Source organism: Balaenoptera ricei, chromosome 3 (assembly GCF_028023285.1).
Source record: "Balaenoptera ricei isolate mBalRic1 chromosome 3, mBalRic1.hap2, whole genome shotgun sequence".
In the NCBI taxonomy this organism is placed as follows: domain Eukaryota; kingdom Metazoa; phylum Chordata; class Mammalia; order Artiodactyla; family Balaenopteridae; genus Balaenoptera; species Balaenoptera ricei.
In genome coordinates this window covers 39082906-39109458 of record NC_082641.1, presented here as the reverse complement: position 1 = coordinate 39109458, position 26553 = coordinate 39082906, and the positions used below count along the sequence as shown (strand labels likewise).

Sequence of the window (26553 nt, the reverse complement as noted above, 5' to 3'; positions counted from 1 at the left end):
AAAAAAAAAAAAAAAAAGGCCTATTATTTTCAAATATTACTAATATGTTTAGCTATTATTTTAGCTGTTACTCCTACCCATTATTTTTAGAGTATGAAAAGCTAAATAATGTTCCAAAGCCAACAACTAAACCACTTTAGAGAATCTTTATTTTAATTGTAATGAGGTAAATATACAGGATGAAGCTATCATATGGACTCAAGGAAACTGGTTTCATGGGAAAACTATTTTGATTCTGTACTGTGTCTCAGGGTGAGACATGTAACTCACAGGCAATCAACAGAATTCTTTTATATCTTTAAGTCTTCCCCTGCCAACCCTTCACCCCTAGATATATTTATATACATTTTACATCTCCAGAAGAATAAAATATTCAAAGAATCATGGCATGAATATTTGTAATAAAAAGAAAAAGAAAAACATACCTGGGTAATCTTCAGATACATGTACTGAATAGGACACACTGTCAAAACAGGGAGAAAAAAAAAAGAGAGAGAGAGAAAAGAAAGGCTCAAGTTACTGCTAGGGCAAACATGCTTTTACACAATAAACACCAACCCCGTGTTACCCATTACTTTATATAGATATAAGTATAGATACCAAAATGGATTAGAAAACGTCTTTGATATTTGACACAGGAAACTTACAGATTTTTAAGATATAGGACATAGTAAGATATACCTTTTGTGATACTTTTTTTAGTATAGCTAGGCCTTTTATCTCAGCAACGTCTAACATTCAGTTATTTATGATCATGTGCATTGTTTGCTCAGGTTTTATCAAATCATCTTTTCTTACCAAAAATGAAGTATTTCTCCTGTTTAGTACGGCACTCAAGAATTTAAACATTTATAAATTTAAACATTTATTTTTAACATTGCTTCCTCACAATATGCTGTGCTTTTGAAACACTTCCTTTTCTTCAAAGAATTAACAAAAGTATGACAGTGTAACTAACAGCTATTCATCAGCCAATCTTTCATCATTACTATATACAATAAATAAAATACCTCCTGGTCTCAGAAGGATTGAGTGGTTTCAAAAATCATTTTTAACAACTCCTTTTTCAGTAACTCCACTGTCTCTATGTACCTATCTCATATGACATATGGGGATTTGTCATACTTTGCTTACTCTCCTCTCTGTGTCAAGTAGATTGCAAGGCTCTTGAGGTTAAGGTCCATGTCTATTCGTATTTTCAGCACAGTTACCTATGGTAGACACAGAAGCATGATGCACAGCACGTATTCAATACTAGCTTTTTGGATGGATCAGTGGAGCTGCCACTTGTCACAGAAAAGTCAAAATTGAGCTCGAGTTCAGCCAAAATAACTGCCTGTTAAGACCGAAAAAATATCAATTCTCTTTGAAGAAACGTACAGAATACAGAGCCTATGTAACGTATCGTTCACAAAGTGAAAACAGTCCAAATTACTTGACATATGAACAAACAGGAACCTTGAACCAACATTCGAGAGAAAATTTGACCCAAGTGTTGGGATTAGCCCTCAATGATGTTAAAACAGTTAATAAGTATGGTTAAGGATGTAAAGGAAAATCCAATCTCAAGAAGAAACAAACAAACACAAAGACATCATCAGGGTCTTGTGGGACACTAGCAAAACAGCAAATAATTTATATAATTAGAGTTTTAGAAGGTGAAAAGAGAGAATAATGCAGGGGAAAAAAAGCTGAAAATCTCCTCATTTGGGTGAAAGACATAATGCATAGATTGAAGAAGCTCAGAAAATCCCAAACAGGATAAGTGCAAAGAAAATTAATTCTAGGTACACACAGTCAAACTGCTGAAAACCAAATATAAAGAAAAAAAATTTAGGGCTTCCCTAATGGCGCAGTGGTTGAGAGTCTGCCTGCCAATGCAGGGGACACGGGTTCGGGCCCTGGTCTGGGAAGATCCCACATGCCGCGGAGCAACTGGGCCCGTGAGCCACAACTGCTGAGCTTGCACGTCTGGAGCCTGTGTTCCGCAACAAGAGAGGCCGCGATAGTGAGAGGCCCGCGCACCGCGATGAAGAGCGGTCCCCGCTTGCCACAACTAGAGAAAGCCCTCGCACAGAAACGAAGACCCAACACAGCCAAAAATAATAAATAAATAAATTTTTTAAAAAACGTTCAAGTACAATTGGTGTCTTTAAAAAAAAAAAAGAAAAAAAATTTAAAGAAGAGAAAAAAATGGCACATTACATATAGGGAAACAAGAATCAGTGTTAAGTTTTCATAAGAAACTATGGAGGACACGGGACAGTTGAACAGTAAAGAGCTGGGGTGGGAGTGGAACAGGGGGGAAACAAACAACTATGAAACCAGAATTCTTTATCCAGGCTATATATCTGTCAAGAATGAAGGCAAATAAAGAAGCTTTCAGATACAAGGAAATTGTGGAAACATGTCCCAGCAGACCTAAAGTACAAGAAATCCCACATGAAGTTCTTCAAGCTGAATGATATCAGAAATTCAAATACCCAGAAGGAATGAAGAGCACCAAAAATTGTAAACATAAAAGACTATTTTTCTCTTAATGTTTTTAAAATACACATAGCTGTTTAAAGTAAAAATTCTAACACTTCATTGTGTGATTTATAACATATGTAAATGTAGTACACATGACAGTTACAGCATAATGTCAGGGAGGGGTTAAATGGTCACATACAGTTTCAAGGTCCTTAATCTTATGGGAAATGGTATAATATTAACCCTAAATAATAACTCTAAGAAAACTTAAGAATATATATTGTAATTCCTAGAGCAAGCACAAAATAAGATTAAAAACAATAATAAATTAAATGGAATTCTAAAAGCATTTTGGAACCTTTAATCCAAAAGAAAGCAGGAACAGAGGAACAGAAAACAAGGGACAAATAGAAACAAAATAATAAATGGTGCCTGAATCCTACCATAGCAAGAATTGCCTTAAATGCTAATGGACTAAACACATTGAATAAAAGGCAAAGGTGGACAGATGGATTAAAAAAAAAGCTAGATCCAATTCTATGCTGTCTTTTAAGAGATCCACATTAAGTAAAAAGACACAAGTAGTTTGAAAATTTTTAAATGGAAAAGATATACCATGCAAAGGTAAGCATAAGAAGACTGAAGTGTTAAACAAAGACCCCAAGACAAAGATACAAAGAGATCATTCATAATATAAAAGGGTCAATTCATCAGGATGAAGGCACAATAATCATGAATGTGCATGTACCTAATAATAGAGCTTCAAAAACCATGAGACAAAACCTGATAGAATTAAAGGGAATAACAGAGAACTCCACAGTCATAGTATGAGAAATTGACAGATCCAATCCCCCCTCCCCCCAAAAAACTCATTAAAGACACAGATGATCTAAACTAGATTTTCACTGAAAACTATAACCACAAAAGATATTCAAAAGAATATCTTTTTTCTTTTCAGGTACATATGGATACAATATTCACCAAGATAAATCATATACTGGTCTGTAAAACTAGTCTTAATAAATGTGAATGGATGGATGATCAGGGTTCAGTAGTTTATATCCTGGGTTTCCTGGTTCATCTTGTCCTACGACACTAAATCGTTAAGTCCTCAAGAAGCCACTGCCTTTTAGAATTTGTGACTGGGCTTTGTGACTGTGGCCACAGGCGATGCAACCCTCCCAGGCAAGCCCAAGTCTCCAGACTCCACCAGCCAAACCCCTGGCACGTTGCTTAGTCCTTGGAAAGAGATTAGGCAGAGACAAGAAAGACTAAATAAAGAAAAGAGTAGGAAAGAAAGATGGTTAGTAATGAGACCAAGTACTGATATACTGTTCTTTCATAAAGCATATTTAATTGTTCAATTAATTCAAGAAGCATTTCTTGGTAACCTGGTAGAAGCCAAACACTGTGTTAATGCCAAATAAGATTTAGGTAGAAAAAAAAAATCAGGAGATAACTGAATGATTAATTCAGAGGGAAACAAAGAATATGAAACATAATGAATATGCTAGACAAAGGAACTTGAATATTTTAAAGCACAACAGTCCTTTTTTTTTTCCACACACACACACACTGTATTTTATTTTTACAAGAGATAAATAGACTGACAGTCCTTTTTTTTTTTAATAATTATCGATTCACATGAAGTTACACGGTTAGTGCAGAGAGGTCTCATGGATGTTCACCAAGTTTCCCCCACTGATTATATCTTCTGTTCCTCCAGCACAACATCAAAAGCAGGAAATCAACATTAGTGTAAAATCTGGGTACAGTTCTATGTCATTTGTTCACATTTGCTTTGTGTGCCCACTATCACAAATCCAGATACAGAACTATCTGATCACTCAGAGAGTTCCCTCATGCTGCCCTCTTCAGGGTCAAGGCTGTCTCCCTTCACTCCAGCATTCCTAAACCCAGGCAGCCACTAATCAATTCTCTACCTCTGTAATTCTGTCATTTCAAGAGTATTATATAAGTGAATCAGACTGTGAAGCATAATAGAATTTTAAGACAAAATAAGTATCTTGAAAAAATTACTGTGATTGGAAACATTTAGGATAGACTCAAGAGGAGAGAGATTGAATTAAGTAATAAAATATGAGCAAATATCAGTGAGGAGGTGCCTATTGGGAAGGAGAAGGAGGAACAAATGGCAGATGTTGAACCCCAGCCAAGAGCCCAGCTTTGGGCCCTGAATCAAATGCCAAAACTTAGAAGATAAAATAACTATGCCAGTGGAGCCTCAAACAAGCTGGGGGAAATATACACCATGATCCCATGTGAATTTATTTTCCCACAATTCATTCCCTTCTACAATGGAACTGTACTATGCAGAAATGAAATCACTGATGATCAAGGCAACCCTTTATCTGGCAGTACTATGTGACAGAACCTGGGACCTTGCCAGAGATTATACTCAGTACTAAATGGGGTTAATTCTCAACCATCTCAACCAAAGCACTTGGCTTCATTTTTCATCCGAATCAATGTTTAAATCCAAAGCGAAGCTTTAATACATTCCCATGTCTAACTCCAATTAGGGAGACTGCTGTGATTAGGGCTAAACAAACAGTATCAAATTCCAGCTTTGAGCTGGGTGGCATAAGAAAAGTCACTTCTATACACTCAGCTTCCATCCCTTTTCAGTAAAATGGGGGAATCCAGACCTACCCTACAAGCCTGCTGTGATGATTTGGCTTAACAGCTGTAAAGCCCCCAGGACAATGCCAGACACATAGCAGCAGGTGCCAAGTAATTTCAGGCAGCTTCCAGTACAAGCAATGAAAATTTACAGAAGTGAAATTTTACATGAATGAATGTTCTCTGGGGAACTCGATTTGCTCAAAATCACAATATATTACATTTTTTCAGAGACCAAAGCTAACATGGATGATTTTATTTTATGATTGTATTATCCTCATGATATTAAGAGACGTTCCCATGTTCATGATCATACCTAATTTTTCAAATACAAAATAGAAAACAAAAACCCTACAAAATAATTCATCAGCCCCTGTGATATATAGCATCTTCTTGGTGTACACCAGAAGGAAAATCACCAGAGCTGTAAAATCCAAATCAGTTTCACTAACAGAGTCCTTAGGGAAACAATCTAGTATCAATAGAAGCAGACATGGATGACTAAGCTAAAGAACCTAAAAGGTAGGGCCAAAAAAAGAGCAAAGGACCAAGCTTAAATAGATATGAGAGTAAGGGCAGCATATGCTGTACATAATAAATACTAAAGCAGGCAAAAATACTGAGAAGTGAAAGTGAAAGAGGGTGAACATGACAAGGACAAAAAACCTGGAGCAAACTCTAAAATTCTGATTAAAAAAAAAAATGCCTTCAGATATTTGGAATTCGCTAAATTACAATTACACTGAGGTGCTTTGCCAGAGAAATTAAGGTCCGTCTATGTGTGTTTGGCATATACTGTATGCACCGCACAGTACTAGGTTCTTAATATCACAAGTTTAAAATTAGAATCTGTAAGTTATTTCATAACCTCAATAATTTTTTAGATAAAATGGCTGCTTCCACCTCTTATTCCTCTGAAAGCATCTATCCCAGTTAAAGATACCTCCCGATAGCCAAGAGCCTCTGGAGAAGTTCCTGGGAGAGCCCTTAGATGTTCAGTATCTGCCTAATCTTGTATTTTGTTTATATATTTGTTTAGTCCTATAATTAAAATCATTCATAAGGTCATTCTTGTATCAATTCACCATTTGCTCCATTACCATCCTCTTCCTTTTGAAATGTCTGCAGAGAGCTGAAAGTAGATCGAGTTTAGATCTAGTTCTCAAGCTCACAGATCTAAGAAAATTCTTTAAGAACAGGAAGGAGCTAAAGGAAGATGGCAGTTTTAACACAACAGAGAAGGGAACTCAGACTTGAAAGAGTTTTAGACCAAGAACACCTGTCAGTGGTACTGAATTCAATATCAGTATTCTACAAGTGGGCCCCCAAATGCTGTGACTTTCTGCCATCTCTAACTCAAAACTCCCGGATCCTGAACTCATACTTCACCCAGGGGTTTTGACAGAGCAAGCAAAAACCAGTATTTTATTGAGTAATACCTTTTACCTTACTATCTAAAATCTAAAGCAATTTCTTCGATAAACCAAATCTTTTCCTATCTTTTCTCTCCCAGTTAGATCACTTTTAGAATTTACATGAGGCAAAGCAAAATGCAGAAACTAACACAAAATTGCAGGTAATGGCAAGCAGTCCTCCACCCTCCTTGCATCCAGAAAGAAGGAAATGTGTCTTTTTATCTAAGACTACTATCATCTACTTGATTTATAGATCCCATAAACCCACACTCCATTTGGTACCTTTTTCTATTAATTTAATCTAACAATGCCACCATTTCAAATTAATCAAAAATGTGCTATTATGCAAATGAGAAAAGATTTGCCCACAAAGATATTAATGGTAGCACTATTTAAAATGAAAAAGTACCCCCCCCGAAACCAAGAGTGCCAATAATAGGATTATACAAACTATTATATACACACCATGTGATGCTAGGCAACTGTGAAAAAGTAATGGTGTAAAATAATACATAATGAAAGAGATAATTGGGCTTCCCTGCTGGCGCAGTCATTAAGAATCCGCCTGCCAATGCAGAGGACACCAGCTCTAGCCCTGGTCCGGGAAGATCCCACATGCCTCGAAGCAACTAAGTCCGTGTGCCACAACTACTGAGACTGCGCTCTAGAGCCCACGAGCCACAACTACTGAGCCCACGTGCCACAACTACTGAAGCCCGCGCGCCTAGAGCTCGTGCTCCGCAACAAGAGAAGCCACCACAATGAGAAGCCTGTGCACCACAACAAAGAGTAGCCCCCGCTCACCACAACTAGAGAAAGTCCATGTGCAGCAACGAAGACCCAATGCAGCCAAAAATAAATAAATAAAATTAAAAAATTTATACAAAAAAAAGAGATAAGTGTTTCTAATACAATAAGGTACACACAAAAATGTAGACTGCTGTAACATATTTTCATTTAAAATGTGTAAATGCATATCTACTACAAACATATACAGATAGAAACATGGCTTGAAAAATAACGACAAACTTCAACAGTTGTTATCTTTTAGTTATTGGATGAAACGGAACTCTATTCTTTGTTTATATCTGTATTGTTTCAATCCTTATAATAAATGTGAACTGTGTAAAAAGTAAAAAAGCTAGTAATGTTTAAGCTCTCCCTTTACCCTGTAGCCTTTTTTATCACCATACTTTTCTTCTTAAAGTTAAATTTTTACAAAGAATAATCTCACCTGTTCTCACTAGCCACCCACTTTACATGCACATTACAATCCGGCTTCCACTCCTAGTACTACTCCCCCAAAATTCTGCTTCTTCAGGTCACCATTGACCTTTTTTTTCTTTCTAGTTCCTTTCTTACGCAAGTTCTCAGATGCATTTAATAAAAACGAAGACGTCATGAAACCCTCCTTCCTTGTTTCCTGAACTCCACCTCTCCCTGGGTCCCGCTTGCTTTTGATGTCTTCTTAATCCCTTTCAATATTTCACGTTTCATGTTGTTTTCATATTTCAATGCTTTCCAGCCATGCTGACTGCTCTATTTTTTCACATGAGTAATCTCAACTATATCCATAAGTGTCTCCAACCAGCTATAAGCAGAAGACTCAAAAATTCCCTATCTCTAAATCAAGCAGGCAGCTTCTTTTTTTCCCTCACATTTCCCATCGGATATTCTGAAAGCATATTAAACCCAACACATACAAAACAGAACTCATAGCCTTCTTTATGTTAATTTTCAACGCAGCAAATTAAATACCAAGAAATTCGGTACAAATAAGAGCAGCGGCTGCTGTTAGGAGCTAGGGATCAACTTGCCACCTGACCACTCAGGGCACAAGCCCCTTGGCCACTTTCTGGAGCAGGGGAATTCTGATACAGTAGATCTGTATACAGTAGGGAGTATGCATCTCTAAAAAGCACCCCAAGTGATACCAATGAAGGTAAGCTCTGGATCTTGTTTTCAAAAACATATAAATACTGACCCTGTAGAATAAAATTCTAACTCTTTAGCATGTCTTCCAATGCTCTTCACGATCTGACCCTTAAGTACCTGACCAGCCAAAACCCTGATAAATACCCACAGACCTTAACTTCCAACCATTTCAGGTTCTACCATTCCCGAAACAGGCCAGCTTTTTCACACAGAGGAATGTGGCGGCGTCAGACTGTTGGGCTTTGAATTTGACTCTGCCATTATTAACTGTGCGAACGAGGGCTAGATAACTAACTGTTCTCTGCCTCAGTTTCCTCGTCTGTAGTACCTATCTTTTGGGGTTGTTGTGAGGAGTAAACAAGTTAATACGGGTAAAGCACTGAGAAGAAAAAAAATGACACCAAAGTAGTCAATAAACATTAGCTGCTTCATTAATAATATTATTAATTGACTATTACTTCTGCACGTAGACTTACTTTCCTAGAACACACGCCCCTCCACCCTCAAGATTCAGTCTGAAGAACAACTTCCTATGAAACTCCAATAACCCAGGCAGACTTGGGTGTTCTTTCCTTCATGTCCCACTTCACCTTGACCTTAACTGTCCTTAGACTGAAGGTACAGACCAAACATTTTCATCTTCAAATTCCCAGGGCTCTGACAGAGTAACTTATCAATAAAATAACTTCTGAATAAATGAACAGATCATATCTTTTTCTTAAACTACCTGAAGATATACCATGACACTCCTGGACAGAATACCTACCAAGTAGTAGGCAAGTGCTCAAATATTTGATAAAAATCAATCAGCAAATGCAGGTACCCAGCAGTTCTCCCTGTGGGTACACACCACTGTTCACGTGAGTGTCGGGCCCTTTCATCACATTCTCTTCACAGGCTTTTTGTGATATACAGAAGTAGAATTGGTTCTGAACACCCAGGTCATGTGTGTTCTCTGTCTTTTTCATTTTCAAATCAACATAATGAGGATGATACTTGAATTACTACCAGATCTGATAGCATGAGCTGAAATTCAACGACACGATATACAGGAAGATCTCTGAGATGCTCTAAAAAATGGAAGCACCAGTTATTTTCACAAAAAATAGACATGTTAGCATTTCAAACTGATCAGTAGTTTAATTAATTTACTTGTCAGGAGAGCAGTACACATGGAAGTCTTTATTTAATCTACTCCTATCCTGAAAGTATAGAAGAAAGAATGTCAGTTCTCCTAGACAGAAGAGGCAGTGGTATGCAAAATGTTTGAGCAGGAATTTGTTGCAACATCATATATTCCATGCAAGGAATAAGCATGCTTTGCTCAAGGCCTCCAGTGAAAACCCTGCGCATGTATCTGCCTCCCTTCCTCTGTTCCTCTCAACATGAAGACAAGAGCAGGAAGCTCTCACTCCAGAACAGAAAGTTCATCTCTCCTACCAAGGAAATAAATTGTTGACACAAGGCAATTTATACCACCCCTGACAAAGGTAAAGGGTGAAGACTCTTGCCCAATAAACACTGTTTCTCAGTAAGATACATGTTCCCATTTTCAAAGCTTATTTTGATAATTTTTAAAGTTATACTTGCAGCACGTGAAGTAATGGAATCAAAAGCCATGATGTTCTTTTGTTTGATTTTAGGGAAGTGGCTGAGTCAGCAACTTTCTATGCTTAAATATTACACTATAGGTCGAATGTTTAGACTTCTAAGTAAACCCTCTTCTCAAAAAGGATGAACTCTAAAAACCTCAGCCCAACTTTAATTAGTAACCTAGATGCATGCTTTATTTATGGTATTAATATACCATATGGTACGAGCAAAATCGTTCTTTTATACTGACTTAGTCAAATGCAAAAGCCAACAGTATATTTAAATAACGTTCTGCTTCTCTCTCTTTCTTTAATCATAACCAGAAATAAGAGGAGGTCACAAGTGCAACTCCAACAGGACATGAATAGTGGACAACATGTCAAGTCACCACCATTAAGTTAACTGTATATAAATATTACCCAAAACCTACATTAAATTTATAGATATATAAATATGTATAATATATATATATAATTTCCATATTTCTTCCCTCTAAGTTTAATGTCTGGAGTTTTCTGCACAGTTTGCAACTATAACTAATTCAGTACTCTTTTGGTAAATATTCACTAAAATGTAGACGCCTTTGCCTTCACCATTTTACATCTAAGTTCAAGTTATAAGTGATTATAAAAAGTCTAAAGCTACTACAAATGATTTGAACAGCATGTCAAGGCTGAAATGCCGAATATGATGCAATCATTCTGTAACTGAAGTAAGGCTTTGTAGAGGCAAGAAAACATGTATTAAGAAAACATTATAAATATTCAGAGAGATAACTGCAATAAATACTCAGATATTATCTCACCAACTTTCTCCAATAGTTAAGGTACAATTTCTTGTGGAATACCAAGCACAATTCTTAATACTACCCGAAGACCCTGCAGGATCCAGCCTATCTCCTCGTCTCATCCTCTTGCTTCACTCTCTATGCTCTGACAAAAAGGACGCTTTCAATTCTTAGCCATGCCTTGTTCCCGCTGCCTGGAATTCTCTCCCCCCTCCTCCCGCTCCTTTTCGTCTTGTGAATTCATTCTCATCCTTCAGATCTCAACTCAAATGTCACCTCCCAGGAAAAAGCTTTCAGATCAACCTTCCCAGACTTGGACAGATCTTACGACAGGGCAGTCACACAGTTTGTAATTTTAAACTTAACTGCGTGACATTAACATTTGCTTCTCCCACGAAATCTGTGAGGTTAGAAGGCACCTATTTTCTTCACCACAGTATGCCAGCACCTACCATACACTCAGCACATCGTAGGAACATTGTCATTATTTGCAGAATGAATGTTTATTTAAAATGTATGCATCCTTTGATCTTCCAACTTGGAATAACCTTCCTCACAAAATTACTTAGCAAATATGATCTAGTCTACAACCTGAAGAGTGCAGAAGAAAGAGCATGGGCTTTAGAATATGCCTTTATGAACCACGTGAACCTGAGAACATTAAATTGGCTAACTTTCTCCCGCTTATTTGTTAGGTGAGATAACATCTACTTCCTCATCTTGTAGAGAGTATTACACGGAGGATGTCATGTGGAAGAAAGCAGCTTGTGGCATGGGAGGCAATGATCAACGAAAACGATTTCTCAACTTTCTCCCCTCCCCAAATAGTCAAGCACGAGAAGATGTAAAATAATTCTGTAATGGACATCCACAAGGCCTCCTCACTCTCCATTCCCCTCCTTCCTCTCCCCGCTGTAGGAAAAAGCCCTTGAATTTGGGGGAGGAGAATCCCTTCTCTCAGGTGGAGACATAAGCCAATCAGAATTGCCGATCCCTCTCCTAAAGTAGGAAAGAGAAGTCACCTAGCCTATACCTTGGCATCATCGGTAGTTGGTTCAGAGTGATTCGTTCAGAGTAAAGCTTGGAACTTTTATTTAATGGTTTTGGGAAATGACACTTGCTCCTCCTGTTTGTGGATGAGGAAGCATATAGCCACAGCTTCTGCTGGTAGCCTTCTAATACCCATGGTGAGCAGAGAAAGGCAGAACTTAGAAAATTTCAGAGACAGAGACAGAGGCAGAGCCCTGACCAAAATAAACCTACATCGCTTTATCAATGAAGTTTTCATGGCAGGAACAAATAACTTTGCTTTTACAGCTTAAGTCAGCATAAAATATTTTTGTTTCTTAGAACCAAAATCATCCTAATTTGGACACGGACCTATTAAACTGCTTGAGTTATTTTAACGTAAACATCTACAAGCTATTTAAATTAAATACTAATAGACAACAAACAATAAGTGCTGGAGAGGGTGTGGAGAAAAGGGAACCCTCTTGCACTGTTGGTGAGAATGTAATTGATACAGCCACTGTGGAGAACAGTATGGAGGTTCCTTAAAAAACTAAAAATAGAACTAACATACGACCCAGCAATTCCACTACTGGGCATATATCCTGAGAAAACCATAATTCAAAAAGAGTCATGTACCACAGTGTTCATTGCAGCTCTATTTACAATAGCCAGGACATGGAAGCAACCTAAGTGCCCATCGACAGATGAATGGATAAAGAAGACGTGGCACATATATACAATGGAATATTACTCAGCCATAAAAAGAAACGGAATTGAGTTATTTGTAGTGAGGTGGATGGACCTAGAGTCTGTCATACAGAGTGAAGGCAGAAAGAGAAAAACAAATACCGTATGCTAACACATATATATGGAATCTAAAAAAAAAAATGGTTTTGAAGAGCCTAGGGGCAGGACAGGAATAAAGACACAGACGTAGAGAATAGACTTGAGGACACGGGACGTGGGAAGGGTAAGCTGGGATGAAGTGAGAGAGTGGCATGGACATATATACACTACCAAATGTAAAATAGATAGCTAGTGGGAAGCAGCCGCATAGCATAGGGAGATCAGCTTGGTGCTTTGTGACCACCTAGAGGGCTGGGATAGCGAGGGTGGGAGGGAGACGCAAGAGGGAGGAGATATGGGGATATATGTATATGTATAGCTGATTCACTTTGTTATAAAGCAGAAACTAACACACTATTGTAAAGCAATTATACTCCAATAAAGATGTTAAAAAAACAAACAAAAAAATTAATAGACATTTACCCATGGTTTAATTTCATGATTTTTGCCTAATTATTTGAAAGTAGAGAATACACTAGTGATTTGGGGTTTTAAGTACTATTCATAACTTTTACAGAACTCATGACCTGAAAGCAACTGTAATACATTAGATATTACACAATAAAAGTTGCAAGTTATTTATTATTTTTCTGTTTGTCAAAGATAAAGTTCATTTTCTTTAGGGTATAACATTTTTTTCCTTGTGGTGAAATGATTTTTGTTAGTCCTTCATGGGCATTCGATTTACCATTTTATTTCAATACTGTATGTATGTAAAATTGGATTTGGAAAGCTGTAGTCCTATCTGCTGATTTTCTTGATTCTTTCTTTCTGGACTACAGCCTTTTGGGAGGTCAGCAATGAAACAGGAGACTTTCAGACTGTAGAATAGTATTTCCTAGTGCTTACTAAAATCAATTAGCCTTTCACTCATCATTAAGCTTTTGAAAACTGATTTGTTCTCACAAGATTAATGTGGAAAGTATAATTATTTGAAAACAAGGGTAATGTACTTAAATCTGACATATTTTGACCACAAAGTTAACTGATTACTAGATATTCAATTAGCAAATGCAATTCATTCTTAAGCCAGTGAATATGTAACTAAAAGACAGCCTCAAAGTAACAAATATTTAACACAAAGAGAGCCATGTGGATGGTTTAACCAAGGAAAGGTGGCAGTTTAATGGTATGCTAACACATATATATGGAATCTAAAAAAAAAAAAAAAAAGGTTCTGAAGAACTTAGGGGCAGGACAGGAATAAAGACGCAGACGTACAGAATGTACTTGAGGACACGGGGAGGGGGAAGGGTAAGCTGGGATGAAGTGAGAGAGTGGCATGGACATATATACACTACCAAATATAAAATAGATAGCTAGTGGGAAGCAGCTGCATAGCACAGGGAGATCAGCTCAGTGATTTGTGACCACCTACAGGGGTGGGATAGGGAGGGTGGGAGGGAGACACAAGAGGGAGGAGATATGGGGATATATGTGTATGTATAACTGATTCACTTTGTTATAAAGCAGAAACTAACACACCATTGTAAAGCAATTATACTCCAAAAATGATGTTAAAAAAAAAAGAATTACATATAATTGAGTTAACTGATCAGCTATTTGTTGAGATACTGTTGTTCCTGTTTTAATATTGTATTTTCTAACAGACAGATGAGGAAGACTTTCATCTTTTTTCTTTATTTTTGAGCTGTAACTAACTTCAATTTTGTAGACACTGCTTTTGTAAACTAAAATGAAACATTTAGAAAGAGCATCTGATTCTTACTGATCCCTCCAAAATTCAGAAACTCCTAATGAGGCTCCTTATGTTTTATGGCCCTATAGTTATTTTCCCAGGTTCAGTAAGAATCTGCCCTCTCTTTTTTACCAGTATATTATTGGACAAAGCAATTGTGTAACCAAAGCTATCCCTAGAATATATTTCAAAATGATTTTCATTTAATCAGAAATGACAAGCAACTACTGGGAAACAAGAATTGACTTTTATGTGGAACTAATGCCTACAAATCCCTGCCAGGAAAATTGTCAGGCTGGTCGGTTCCCAGGGTTACAGCAGGTGAGAAAGGTTGCTTTCTGGCAGGACTCAACCAAACAGCTATTCATCCAATTACATAGGTATTCAAGGTGAAATCTGTTGTAGAGTGTGTCTTGGTTTTGTTTTCCTAGCCTCAGAGAAGCAAATAATAGAGGCTTTTAAAACTCCAATCTAAGATTTCTAACGAAAAATTCTGGAGAGAAGTTAAATTCTATCACCTCAATAGGTCATGATTCTAGATTTGCAAACTCAAGGAGGCCTCTATAGCCAATTAACACTCTTGCTGAAGCTTTTTGTGATGAAGAATTACCTTTGGAAATTACTTATGATCACAGGAGGAAGACTACAAGGAAAAACTGTCAAAAACATGAAAATGGGCAAAAAGGATTCTGAGGGTTTTCTGTTGGAACAATGGGCCCCTGCAAATGAGTATCTGATTGTAAAGGGATTTCTGATCACCTCAGCTATTTTTATACTCTATAGGGATAAAAGCTAAGTTGTAAAAAAACTGATCATAATGCAAATGATTTCTGTTCATGGCATTACAAATGAGTTTTTTCTGATAAAGAATATGTATCTCAGTAAGTTAAATATCTGTATTCCCTATTCTCATTTGAATCATGCAAACATAAATAAAGAAGCTTTGGAATTTATAAATGAATGCTTCCTTATTTCAGATTAATTTTGGTGCTAAAATGATAAAGTCAACTTCATAAATACTGTGCACTTTGCCTAAAATACTTTTGGGTTGTTGAAAAGTTAGAAGTAACTGAAAAGTTCACAAATAGGGAATGGTTAAATAAATAATGGTGCATCTATTACAAGGATGGTGCAGACAATAAAAGGATGTAAAACTGTAATCTAATGATGCTGTGACTCCATTTTTGTTAAAAATTCCAATTTTTATATATACTTATTAAAATATTGATTTATAGTTGTATAGGGCATTTTGGTGGGGAAGAAGGATCTAAGGTATCCTTTTTGGGAGAAGGTTTCCTGAATCATTGATTGTTGTTATTACTGATGATGTCTGCTTTTCTCTTCTTCCTAACTTTTCTGGAATAAACTTTATAATAGTAATCAAGTATATTTATAGAGAAAAACTACTAGAATTTTAAAGTTATATTTCACAAATCAAATACTTGTGAGATACATTCATTAATAAAATGGGGCAAACTCCTCTATATCTCCTGGTTAGATCCTATGTGTCCTTTAGGAATTAGTTTACATTTTTACTTTCTCAGGTCCTCCCTCTCGGGTTCAACCCCGCTCTGTCCAACCTGACCCAGACAGGATTGTCCCTTTAATAAACACTTTCATAGGGCCCTATCCTAACGCCTCCTAAAACTTTCACAGCTATAATTTGGGTGAAAATCAGATCAATGCTTCTTTCCCACACTAGATCTAATGTATCTTATTCTACTAGATGTCTATGTAGCTCATTCACTGTTGTGTCCCAGAAACTCAATATTATGCATATTGTATCCTAAGAGGCACTCAAAATATACATATAGCTCTCTTCCCATGTACACTGAACGACTCTTAAAATACGGTAGAATAAGTATTTTATGTCTTATCAAAGATAAACAACCTAAATCCAATTAAATTAAGTCTGTTAATAAGTCTAATTTTAGGAGAGATGAATAATGCTGTCTTTCACTCATGGAACAGATTTTTCTTTACATATGAAATATTTTAAGGGATATAATTTGGCCTATAATGTGTCTGCATGAAACAAATCATTGTGATGGAATTTTACTGTACTGTGTAATGTCCTGAATGAGAGAAGACAGGAGTCACGTTGCCTGTGTTTATATATTATGTGCAGAGGTTTCAAGTACATTCATCTATAATTCAACATGCTCAAAATCATGAAAACATTATACTTGATATTTGCAATATTGATTATAAAATCTGAACAAACAGCAAAAGGCACTTGAAGGTCTTGAAATTTCAGTATCTACAAGCCATGCAAATATGTTTAAATAAATTACAGAAACTATTCTGCTCGGCCAGCTCCCCAGGAGCCATACAAATGTACACTGGAATCCTATTATAGCACTACCAAATGAGAGAAGCAACCATCAATCTGACTTATAAAAATGTTCTTCCAATCACTACAAACCCTCCTGCTCATGATGGATTTCTATTATAGTAATAGTAATGATATTGAGACTCTAGAATATAGTTTGTCTCATACGTGGTTCTGCATACCCAACCTTCTTTGGGTTTGAATTTAGGGTGGGGAAAAAGACCCCGATCTCTTAACTTCCCTTTCTAGGCAATGCATGGTTACAGAATAAATCCGTGTCTTGGCATCCTTGATTTTGGCACTGTGAATTCACTGAAGAAAATGGGAAAACTCCAGCACCCATGGAAAGTCACTTCTCTATTTATAAAAACTGATAAACCTCTTAACCCCAGATAAGTCAATGTAGAAATTTCTCAGGGCAAAGAATGCAGAGAAAAGCAAAGCAGAGAGGGAGAGAGAATAAGAGAAAGCGCATTAACTGTCTTTGTTCAGTCAATTTGAGATAGAAAATGTACACTAGCCATCCTGGGGACATTTGCGATTTGGTTGGGAAATATATAGTTCTAAGGACGTGAAATAGGAAAGGAGAATCAATGTTATATAACAGTAAATACATTAGTGACAAATTGACTTGTTTGAAATGATTGTGATTACTTCTGCAAACAGTTCACCTACATGCCTCCCTCTGTTATCACGTAGAACTGACTATGTATAATTATGATTATTATGATAACTTTACTCATCCAGTGACAGCCCAAAGCAAATGAAGAACTGGATACTCTACTTCTGCACCATCACAAAGGTCTTTTCTTCTCTTTCTTTCCTTTCCTTTTCTTAAGAGGGCCAGAGAAAAAGGAAAATGATGAAATTTCCTTTATGAGATTTCCCAAGCCCCAACTCTACTCTCAAGAGATCCTTCATAAATTATTATAAAGTTCACATATACTAATAGAAAAAAAGATAAATGTCCATATGGGATCTGAAATAAAACCTCCATAAAAGAGAAAGATAAAGTTCAATGTTAAAAATTTCTGTACCACTCTTATCCATATGTTTGCATTTAACATCATTAGATCATAGACTCCCACAAGATTTTCCAACATTATTTTTCATAACAAAGTATGTCACTTAAGTTCCCCTTCCTCATTAGAAAAGTTATCAGTTACTGTACAGAGTGTGAGCAAAGTAAGGAAATGCTCTATATGGCACAAGGCCACTTATGGAAGGCTTTTGGAGGTAACTGTAATACCGGAGAATACACCGGAAATTGATGAGTCCTACAGATTTAAGGAAAAGATGAACAAGTGTGAGAACCAGATATGTAGGGAATTGTAGAGAATCTGACTTAGTAGGAAAATAAGTAATCATACTGAATATTAAAATGAAGCCTCACATGATAAGAGATTGAAAAAGATAATAAAGGCATTAGATTCTACTGTATTGACAAAAAGCCCCTTTTTATGTACAACAAATTGTGAGGTAGTGAGTCAATAATTGATAAGCCATTTCCTAAATTATTTTACAACTACCTTTTCTGACCCTGAGTATAGTTTAATTGAAACCTAAACATATATATATAGCTATTACAGCTTAATATAATTTTTCAAAAAAGTCATAAAATAAGAATATTAAGTTAAAGTCAATCAATCAGGGAAACATTTTAAAGCTTTTTAAAAACTATTTCATAAAGAATTTTAAAATATAAAGCTTTTTAAGCAAAATAAAAATTTCAAAAAGTATTGGTACCACAACAAACCGGTGAACATAATGAAAAAGAAGCAGACTCACAGATGTAGAGAAAAAACTAGTGGTTACCAGGAGGGAGAGCAAGGTGGGAGGGGCAACAAAGAGGTAGAGGATTAAAAGGTATAAACTATTAGGTATAAAATAAGCTACAAGGATATATTGTACAATATGGGGAATATAGCCAATATTTTATAATAACTATAAATGGAGTATAACCCTTAAAAATTGTGAATCACTGTACTGTACACCTGTAAGTTATATAATGTTATACATCAACTATACTTCAATTTAAAAAAAAATGTTGGTACTAGCAACTGAATTTTCAATTTTTTTTTTAAAGTCAAGTTGCCCATCAGACAGCCCAACAGACACCATCTGTTATGTCAGGAGCAAGTTTTTCATCAATTTTGAATGTCATCTATGAGCACAGATCAGAAGTTTAAAAGCACTATTATGTGAAAATTATTCACAATTTCATTCCTATAGTTACTGAAAGAAATACAATCTGCTGAGTCAAAACTATTGTATGTCATTTGCATTTGTCATTTAAGAAAACAATTTTTACTATTTTGTTTTCAAAGCCAAATTACTCAACAAAATATTGAATGTTTCCAAAGCAGTCCATTAATTAGCTTTTATGCAAATATCAGTCTGCATATCAACTATTTCTATTCAGAATTTCTTTTAACCATTTAGCAAATCTGTACAAAACACTATTTACATTTATAGAAAACAACACTGGTTTTAAAAATCACAATTTTGATACATAAGTACTATCATATGTTCTGTGTTCTTTAAGATTCTCCCGCATATTGCATTTATTTTATTTTTCCAGATTCTAATTCCAACCTTTCTTAGGCACAAGAACTAAATTATTGCATTGTATTTCCACTACCAGCAATAGTGAGTAAGAAACCAATATTCTTATGCTCACATGCTAATCTTTTGGGAAAATTAATAATGATAAAGATATCAGTCTCTTATCTGAATCCCCAGTGGCCAGATGTGTTTTGAAATTCAGAGTTTTTCATATATTAGAAAGGTAACAGAGTGCATATTTTACACCTTACCATCAAAAACAATAATATATATGGAGGGAGATGCATGAATGTTGCCACCATAAATAATCTCATGTCAGTTCAGGTCAGTTTGCCGCTAAACATGGGCCAAATTTACAAAATAATTCTGCTTCAATTCTCAGAGCATTTTAGATTTATAAATTCTGGATAATGAATTTGGATAATTGAAATATTTCAACTTTTAATATTTAAAAGGATGATTCATAGGCCACATTCTATAATTAAGCAAATACATAACTGATTATAATAAGAAATCTACACATAAATACCTAAGCATTGAGTCCTATACCTTATGCTTTCCCAATAACTGTATCAAAAAAAAAAGAAAAATATCTGAAAGAGATAATGAACATTTCCCTTCACAGTAAGATCAGGATGAATATATCTTCATAATGGAAAGGACAAAAAGCTGTCTAGCAGTCCTTTATTCAAAGTTCAACAAGTACATCTTTCTTCTTTAGCATATAGATAAATTTAAGATATCTACCAGACTTACCAGATTTACATGAGCCAGACCTGTACAAGCAAATGCACAATGCTGTGAATTTTCTATTTTACATTTTCATTTGACTCAAGTCCAACAGACGAACATGCTCATTCTTTTGGACAGAAGAGCGAAAGAGAAATCAATTGAACAAAGAAATTCAAAATGGAGAGAGGTTGTTTTGATTTCACTCTCTGAAGGCCAACCAAAGGATAAAAAAGGCTTTGGAAATGGAAAAAAAAAAATGTTCACAATATGATCTGGATTTCACAGTGTGTTCAAGTACAACAGAAGTCAGTAATAACCTCATGCACACCCTCATTTTACAGATGAAGAAACATAAATTTAAAGGGATTCATTCAATTCCATGTGGAACCAGAACAGAGCTAGGTTTTCTGACATTTTCCTGTAAGTCTTTTGGCCTCTTGTGAATTTTGCACACTGAGCTTTGTTACGGCAAGAAACTTCTGATTATTTTGTGACAAGATCTAACCTTCTTCTTCCTCAAAGTATTTCTGAACACAGAGTCAAAACAATAAAGTTTCTGTCCCAAAGTAAGCCCAACCCCACCAGGTACCCTTTCCCTCACAGGTCACACCTTGGCTTCTAATCAACATGACTAAGTTTATGCAGTTATTTCTTCACCTGTTATATTTCACCTTTGATCATCATAACAAAAGAACTTATTGATATTCTAGAAGTATAAATTATTTCCAAAAGAAATCATTTAAAATGTAACAAAAAATCTCAATGATTTTTGGCAATGAATAAATATTTCAACAGCTAATGTACTGGTTAATAATCCACACACAACTCAGTTCTGTCATATCAGCTTTTTCAAGACATAAAAGTAGGTTTGACATTTATAAAATGACAGAGACTAACAAAGAAAAAATTGATAAAACTAAGACTAAACAAAAGCCAGTTAAAATCCATCTACAATCTGTGCTGATGACTCCTATGTTTTTAAAAAACCTATTCCAATTTTAAAAGAGGAAATATAGCCAGGTGCTTGCCCTAATTAGGAGGAGACAAGCTAAAACACTTCTTCATACCTTAGTTAATACATTTCCATATGTGTTCGCTTTAAGAAAGTACTTGAAATGTTTATTTTACTATAAGTGCATTCTCAAATGCATCTAGCTCCTTTCTTCTCCCATTTTACATTCTAAAATAAATTCTGTTCAGGTAACGAATATTTTTTAAAAAGGTAGGAAATTTTGGGGACTTCCCTGGTGGTCCAGTGGTAAAGAATCCGCCTTACAATGCAGGGGACGCGGGTTCAATCCCTGGTCAGGGAACTAAGATCCCACATGCCACGGGGCAACTAAACCCGCGCGTCTGAACAAGAGAAGAGAAAACCCGCACGCCACAACTAGAGAGAAGCCCACACACGGCAACAAAGAGCCTGCGTGTTGCAACTAAAGACCCGACGCAGCCAAAAATAAATTAAATAAATAAATAAACAAAAATCTTAAAAAAAAAAAAAAGACAATATTAAAAAAAAAGAAAGGTATTTGATATTAAATTGTTAAAAATATTAAAATATTAGTTTTACTACTTTTTTAGAACTATTTCTGTATCAGGCATTCTCGGGAAAGAAAAGGCAACTAATAATGGAAGGGGTGTAACCAAAAGTCCCATATGGGTGCCAAAAAAAAAAAAAAGAAAGAAAAATAAAAAAACAAATCAATCTGTGTATTTCTTTACAAACTGAGGAAACCGTAGGACCTTAACTCTGAAAGTGTGATTCCTAAGAAAACAAGGGCCTAACATATAAACAGATAGTTTGACAAATAGCAAAAGCGAAGCTGAGATAACCACCAATTAAATTTCACTCAGAATAACAGAGAGGAAAAAGAATACAAGAATAAGGTCAATTTTAAAAGATTGTATGAAAAAAATATATCAAAATGACAAAAGTTGATCAGAACTCAAAATGTTAAGATCAATAGAATCACTTTTACCATTTTAAATGAGTTGTTTCCTAGATAATTTAACATTCTGATCACTCTTTTACGTCACCCTAATTCAATAGCATCCACTCGTCACCTACACCCACTCTGTTTTCTAAAATTGCAAGTATCAATGCAGTGTCTTCACTGGATGTTGTCATTTAACAAAGGAAACAAAATAATGGCTTAGAAATACTCATTAGAATTTAAAGGAAAATACTTAAGCCTTAACTTCCTTCCACCTAGAAAAATGGCACAGAACTAATGAATGCAGGCGATGATCATGTCTACCCAGCTCCAGTCCCAAAACTTTCCTTCTCAAATATGCACCCACTTAAATATAAGGCACTCAAATATCTTAACACATCCACCAATCACAAACGTGACTCTGAGGAAGCAATTCAAAGTGATTATCCCATTATGACTAAAAATACTACAAAACAAAAGAGAGCTTTTAAAAGCACACATGAGAGTCTTTACCAAAACACTAGAAATATTAAGCCCTTGAGAGAAATGACATTCACATTCAGAGTGAAAAGAATGTAACAAGAAACTGAATTCAACAATCAGTTCTCACCAGTCCTTAATAGTCAGAACTCAGTATTCATTCAACCAAGTATGGAGTAAATGGTTGTTGAAGACCTACTCTGTGCCAACAGAGTTGAATTAAAATAGATAGGACCCCTGAACTCAAGAACTTCCTAGTCCATCGAAGGAAAACACAATGAAAATATCACCCGAACAAATGAAAATTACAGTTATGACAAATGCTCTGAAGGAAAGACTACACCATAAACTGGAGCACAAAACAAGGGCATGTGACTTTCCCACGGTGCGAGGGAAGGAAAGTTTCCCAGACAAAGTGATAATTGGGCAGAAATTTGCAGATGAGCAAAGGAGAAAGACTGGAGGAGTTTAAATGCACCATCTTCATTCTTCAAATTTTTCATTTTCTAGCCTTTATCTTCCAAACTAAGTGTAGAACCCAGACCCCTTCATGGGCAGAAACTGCATTTTTATTCCTCTGTATACCTGTAGTACCTATAGCCTGCAGCACAGCAGAAGGTGCAAATCATAATCAACCTTAAAACGTTTTGTTGAAAAGAACTGCACGCAAGCCTACAAGTAATGTAGATTACCTGATATATTTTACTTTTTAAAAATATTGTCCACATCTACCACTGCAATACATTCAATCAAAGCACTCGACACAGTACCTACACAAAGAAAAACAACACAAAAAGAGAGACACAGCTTGAGTGGATCAGTGTCCACGTTTTCCAGAGGAAGCCAAGCCCGGGGAGAGGCAGAAACACTAGGCGCAGCAACTGGGCAAACTTCAGCAGAAGCGGGTGTTTGGCACGTGAGAGCCAGGGCTGACTCACGTCGTGTCCACATGGGCCTACAGCTCTTTGTGCAAGGAAGTAGCTCAAATGTTCATTACAAAAGCGGGAAGTGGTCATAGAAATACTAGAGCCCTGCTGATAGGGAGCTAAGGATAAAATGATTACCAAAACCATTAACAGGGCAATGCCCTGTCACTCACAAAACACTACCACAAACGAAGTGCCTGTGTTTCTCTTACAAACATCAAAGGCCCTGAGATATACGAGATGGTTTTGATTTATGACTATATATGTCACCATAGCATGGGATTACCCTGTCCTTTTTTTTTTTTCCACATGAACATATATCCACATTCTTTTTCAGATTCTTTTCCAATATAGGTTATTACAGAATATTGAGTAGAGCTCCCTGTGCTATAGAGTAGGTCCTTGTTGATTATCTGTTGTACATGAGTACTGTGTATATGTTAATCCCAAATTCCGAATTTATCCCCCCCCCCAACTTCTCCCCTTTGGGGATTACCTTGTCCTTAAACTACCCATAGGAGAGGAGTTTCCAATGGCACACGCTTCTGTTTGCTTCCACAAGAAGAAATAATAAAGGAAACAGGGATGTATTTATTCTAAGGTGTGAATTCCCTCCCCAGTGCACCTCCACCCTTTCCCTCTAAATAAAGGAGTCTTGCCCTTTGGGCAAATAGAGTGGCTTGGCTTCTGCCTTTTGGGACAGGTCTACAGCATGGGGACAGACATGATCCAAGCACTGATCAGTGCCTCTTGCATTTGCCTGTGACCAGCCTGAACTGCCCTTCTCGGAGAATATTCAGGAGCCAGCAAGTCTCCAAGAGACCAGCATGCAAACAGCTCCCTTGTGGGTTTTCCTGCACTGGGCAAAGGGAACTTTCTCAACCATCACTGTGCCCAAGCCAACTTTATTAAATGGAGCTTTGTTCCCAGGGGATTTTTTAATTGGGACATCATTGGCAATACAAAATGTGCTCTAGAGTAGTTAGTGATGCTAATTAATGTGCTTAAATGAGAAAAAGCAGCCTGCCCTCTCAGACTTTGAAATCAAATCTGAGGTACTCATATCAGGAAAAACATATTTATAAAATGGGAAAAGAAATAAAGCTTGGGGAGAGACCTTCACGATGGCTGAGGAGTAAGACGTGGAGATCACCTTCCTCCCCACAAATACATCAGAAATACATCTACATGTGGAACAACTCCTACAGAACACCTACTGAACGCTGGCAGAAGACCTCAGACCTCCCAAAAGGCAAGAAACTCCCCATGTACCTGGGTAGGGCAAAAGAAGAAAGAAAAAACAGAGACAAAAGAATAGGGACGGGACCTGCACCAGTGGGAGGGAGCTGTGAAGGAGGAAAAGTTTCCACACACTAGGAAGGCCCTTCACTGGTGGAGACGGTGGGTGGCGGAGGGGGGAAGCTTCAGAGCCACGGAGGAGAGCACAGCAACAGGGGTGCGGAGGGCAAAGTGGAGAGATTCCCACACAGAGGATCGGTGCCGACCAGCACTCACCAGCCTGAGAGGCTTGTCTGCTCACCCGCTGGGGTGGGCGGGGGCTGGGAGCTGAGGCTCGGGCTTCGGTCGGATCCCAGGGAGAGGACTGGGGTTTGCTGCATGATCACAGCCTGAAGGGACTAGTGCACCACAGCTAGCCGGGAGGGAGTCCGGGAAAAGGTCTGGAGCTGCCGAAGAGACAAGAGACTTTTTCTTGCCTCTTTGTTTCCTGGCGCGCGAGGAGAGGGGATTCAGAGCGCCGCCTAAACAAGCTCCAGAGACGGGTGCGAGCCGCGGCTATCAGCGTGAACCCCAGAGATGGGCATGAGGCGCTAAGGCTGCTGCTGCTGCAGCCACCAAGAAGCCTGTGTGCAGCACAGGTCACTATCCACACCTCCCCTCCCGGGAGCCTGTGCAGCCCGCCACGGTCAGGGTCCAGTGATCCAGGGACAGCTTCCCCAGAACGCACGGCGTGTCTCAGGCTGGTGCAACGTCACGCCGGCCTCTGCCGCCACAGGCTCGCTCCGCATCCGTACCCCTCCCACTCTCTGGCCTGAGTGAGCCAGAGCCCACTAATCAGCTGCTACTTTAACTCCGTCCTGTTGGATCGGGAACAGACGCCCTCAGGTGACCTACACCCAGAGGCAGGGTCAAATCCAAAGCTGAACCACAGGAGCTGTGTGAACAAAGAAGACAAAGGGAAATTTCTCCCAGCAGCCTCAGGAGCAGTGGATTAAATCTCCAAAATCAACTTGATGTACCTTGCATCTGTGGAATACCTGAATAGACAACGAATCATCCCCAAATTGAGGCAGTGGACTTTGGGAGCAACTGTAGACTTGGGGTTTCCTTTCTGCATCTGATTTGTTTCTGGTTTTATGTTTATCTTAGTTTAGTATTTAGAGTTTATTATCAATGGTAGATTTGTTTATCGATTTGGTTGCTCTCTTCCTTTTTTTTTTTTTAAACAAATTAATGTGTTTTTTTTTTTTTTTTTTTAGAGAGTATTAGTCATTTTTAAATTTTTATTTATTTATTTATTTATGGCTGTTTTGGGTCTTTGTTTCTGTGCGAGGGCTTTCTCTAGTTGTGGCGAGCGAGGGCCACTCTTCATCGCGGTGTGCGGGCCTCTCACTGTCGCGGCCTCTCCTGTTGCAGAGCACAGGCTCCAGACGCACAGGCTCAGTAACTGTGGCTCACGGGCCCAGTTGCTCCGCGGCATGTGGGATCTTCCCAGACCAGGGCTCGAACCCGTGTCCCCTGCATTGGCAGGCAGACTCTCAACCACTGCGCCACCAGGGAAGCCCCTCTCTTCCTTTTTTTAAAAATATAGATATATATATATATTTTCCGTTTTCTCTTTTTGTGAGTATGTGTAGGCTTCTTTGTGTGATTTTGTCTGTATAGCTTTGCTTTGACCATTTGTCCTAGGGTTCTGTCCGTTATTTTTTTTTTTTTTACTATAGTTTTTAATACTTGTTATAATTCGTGGATTTGTTTTTTGGTCTGGTTGCTCTCTTCTTTCATCATGTTTTTTTTACTATTTTTAAATTTTTTTTAATTTTTAATAATTAAAAAAAATTTTATTTTAATAACTTTATTTTATTTTATTTTTCTTTCTTTCCTTTTTTTTCTCCCTTTTCTTCTGAGCCATGTGGCTGACAGGGTCTTGGTGCTCTGGCCAGG

General features: G+C 37.2%; 1 protein-coding gene across 3 annotated transcripts in view; it reads right to left on the bottom strand.

Moving 5' to 3' along the window:
• PARP8 (poly(ADP-ribose) polymerase family member 8) overlaps positions 1 to 26553 on the bottom strand; it is a 167795-nt gene that overhangs the window by 79553 nt on the left and 61689 nt on the right. For all 3 annotated transcript variants that reach the window (XM_059916361.1, XM_059916359.1, XM_059916360.1), the window contains one exon: positions 426 to 463. In XM_059916361.1, coding sequence (XP_059772344.1) covers positions 426 to 463 — 38 coding nt within the window. The remainder of the gene's footprint in view (positions 1 to 425; positions 464 to 26553) is intronic.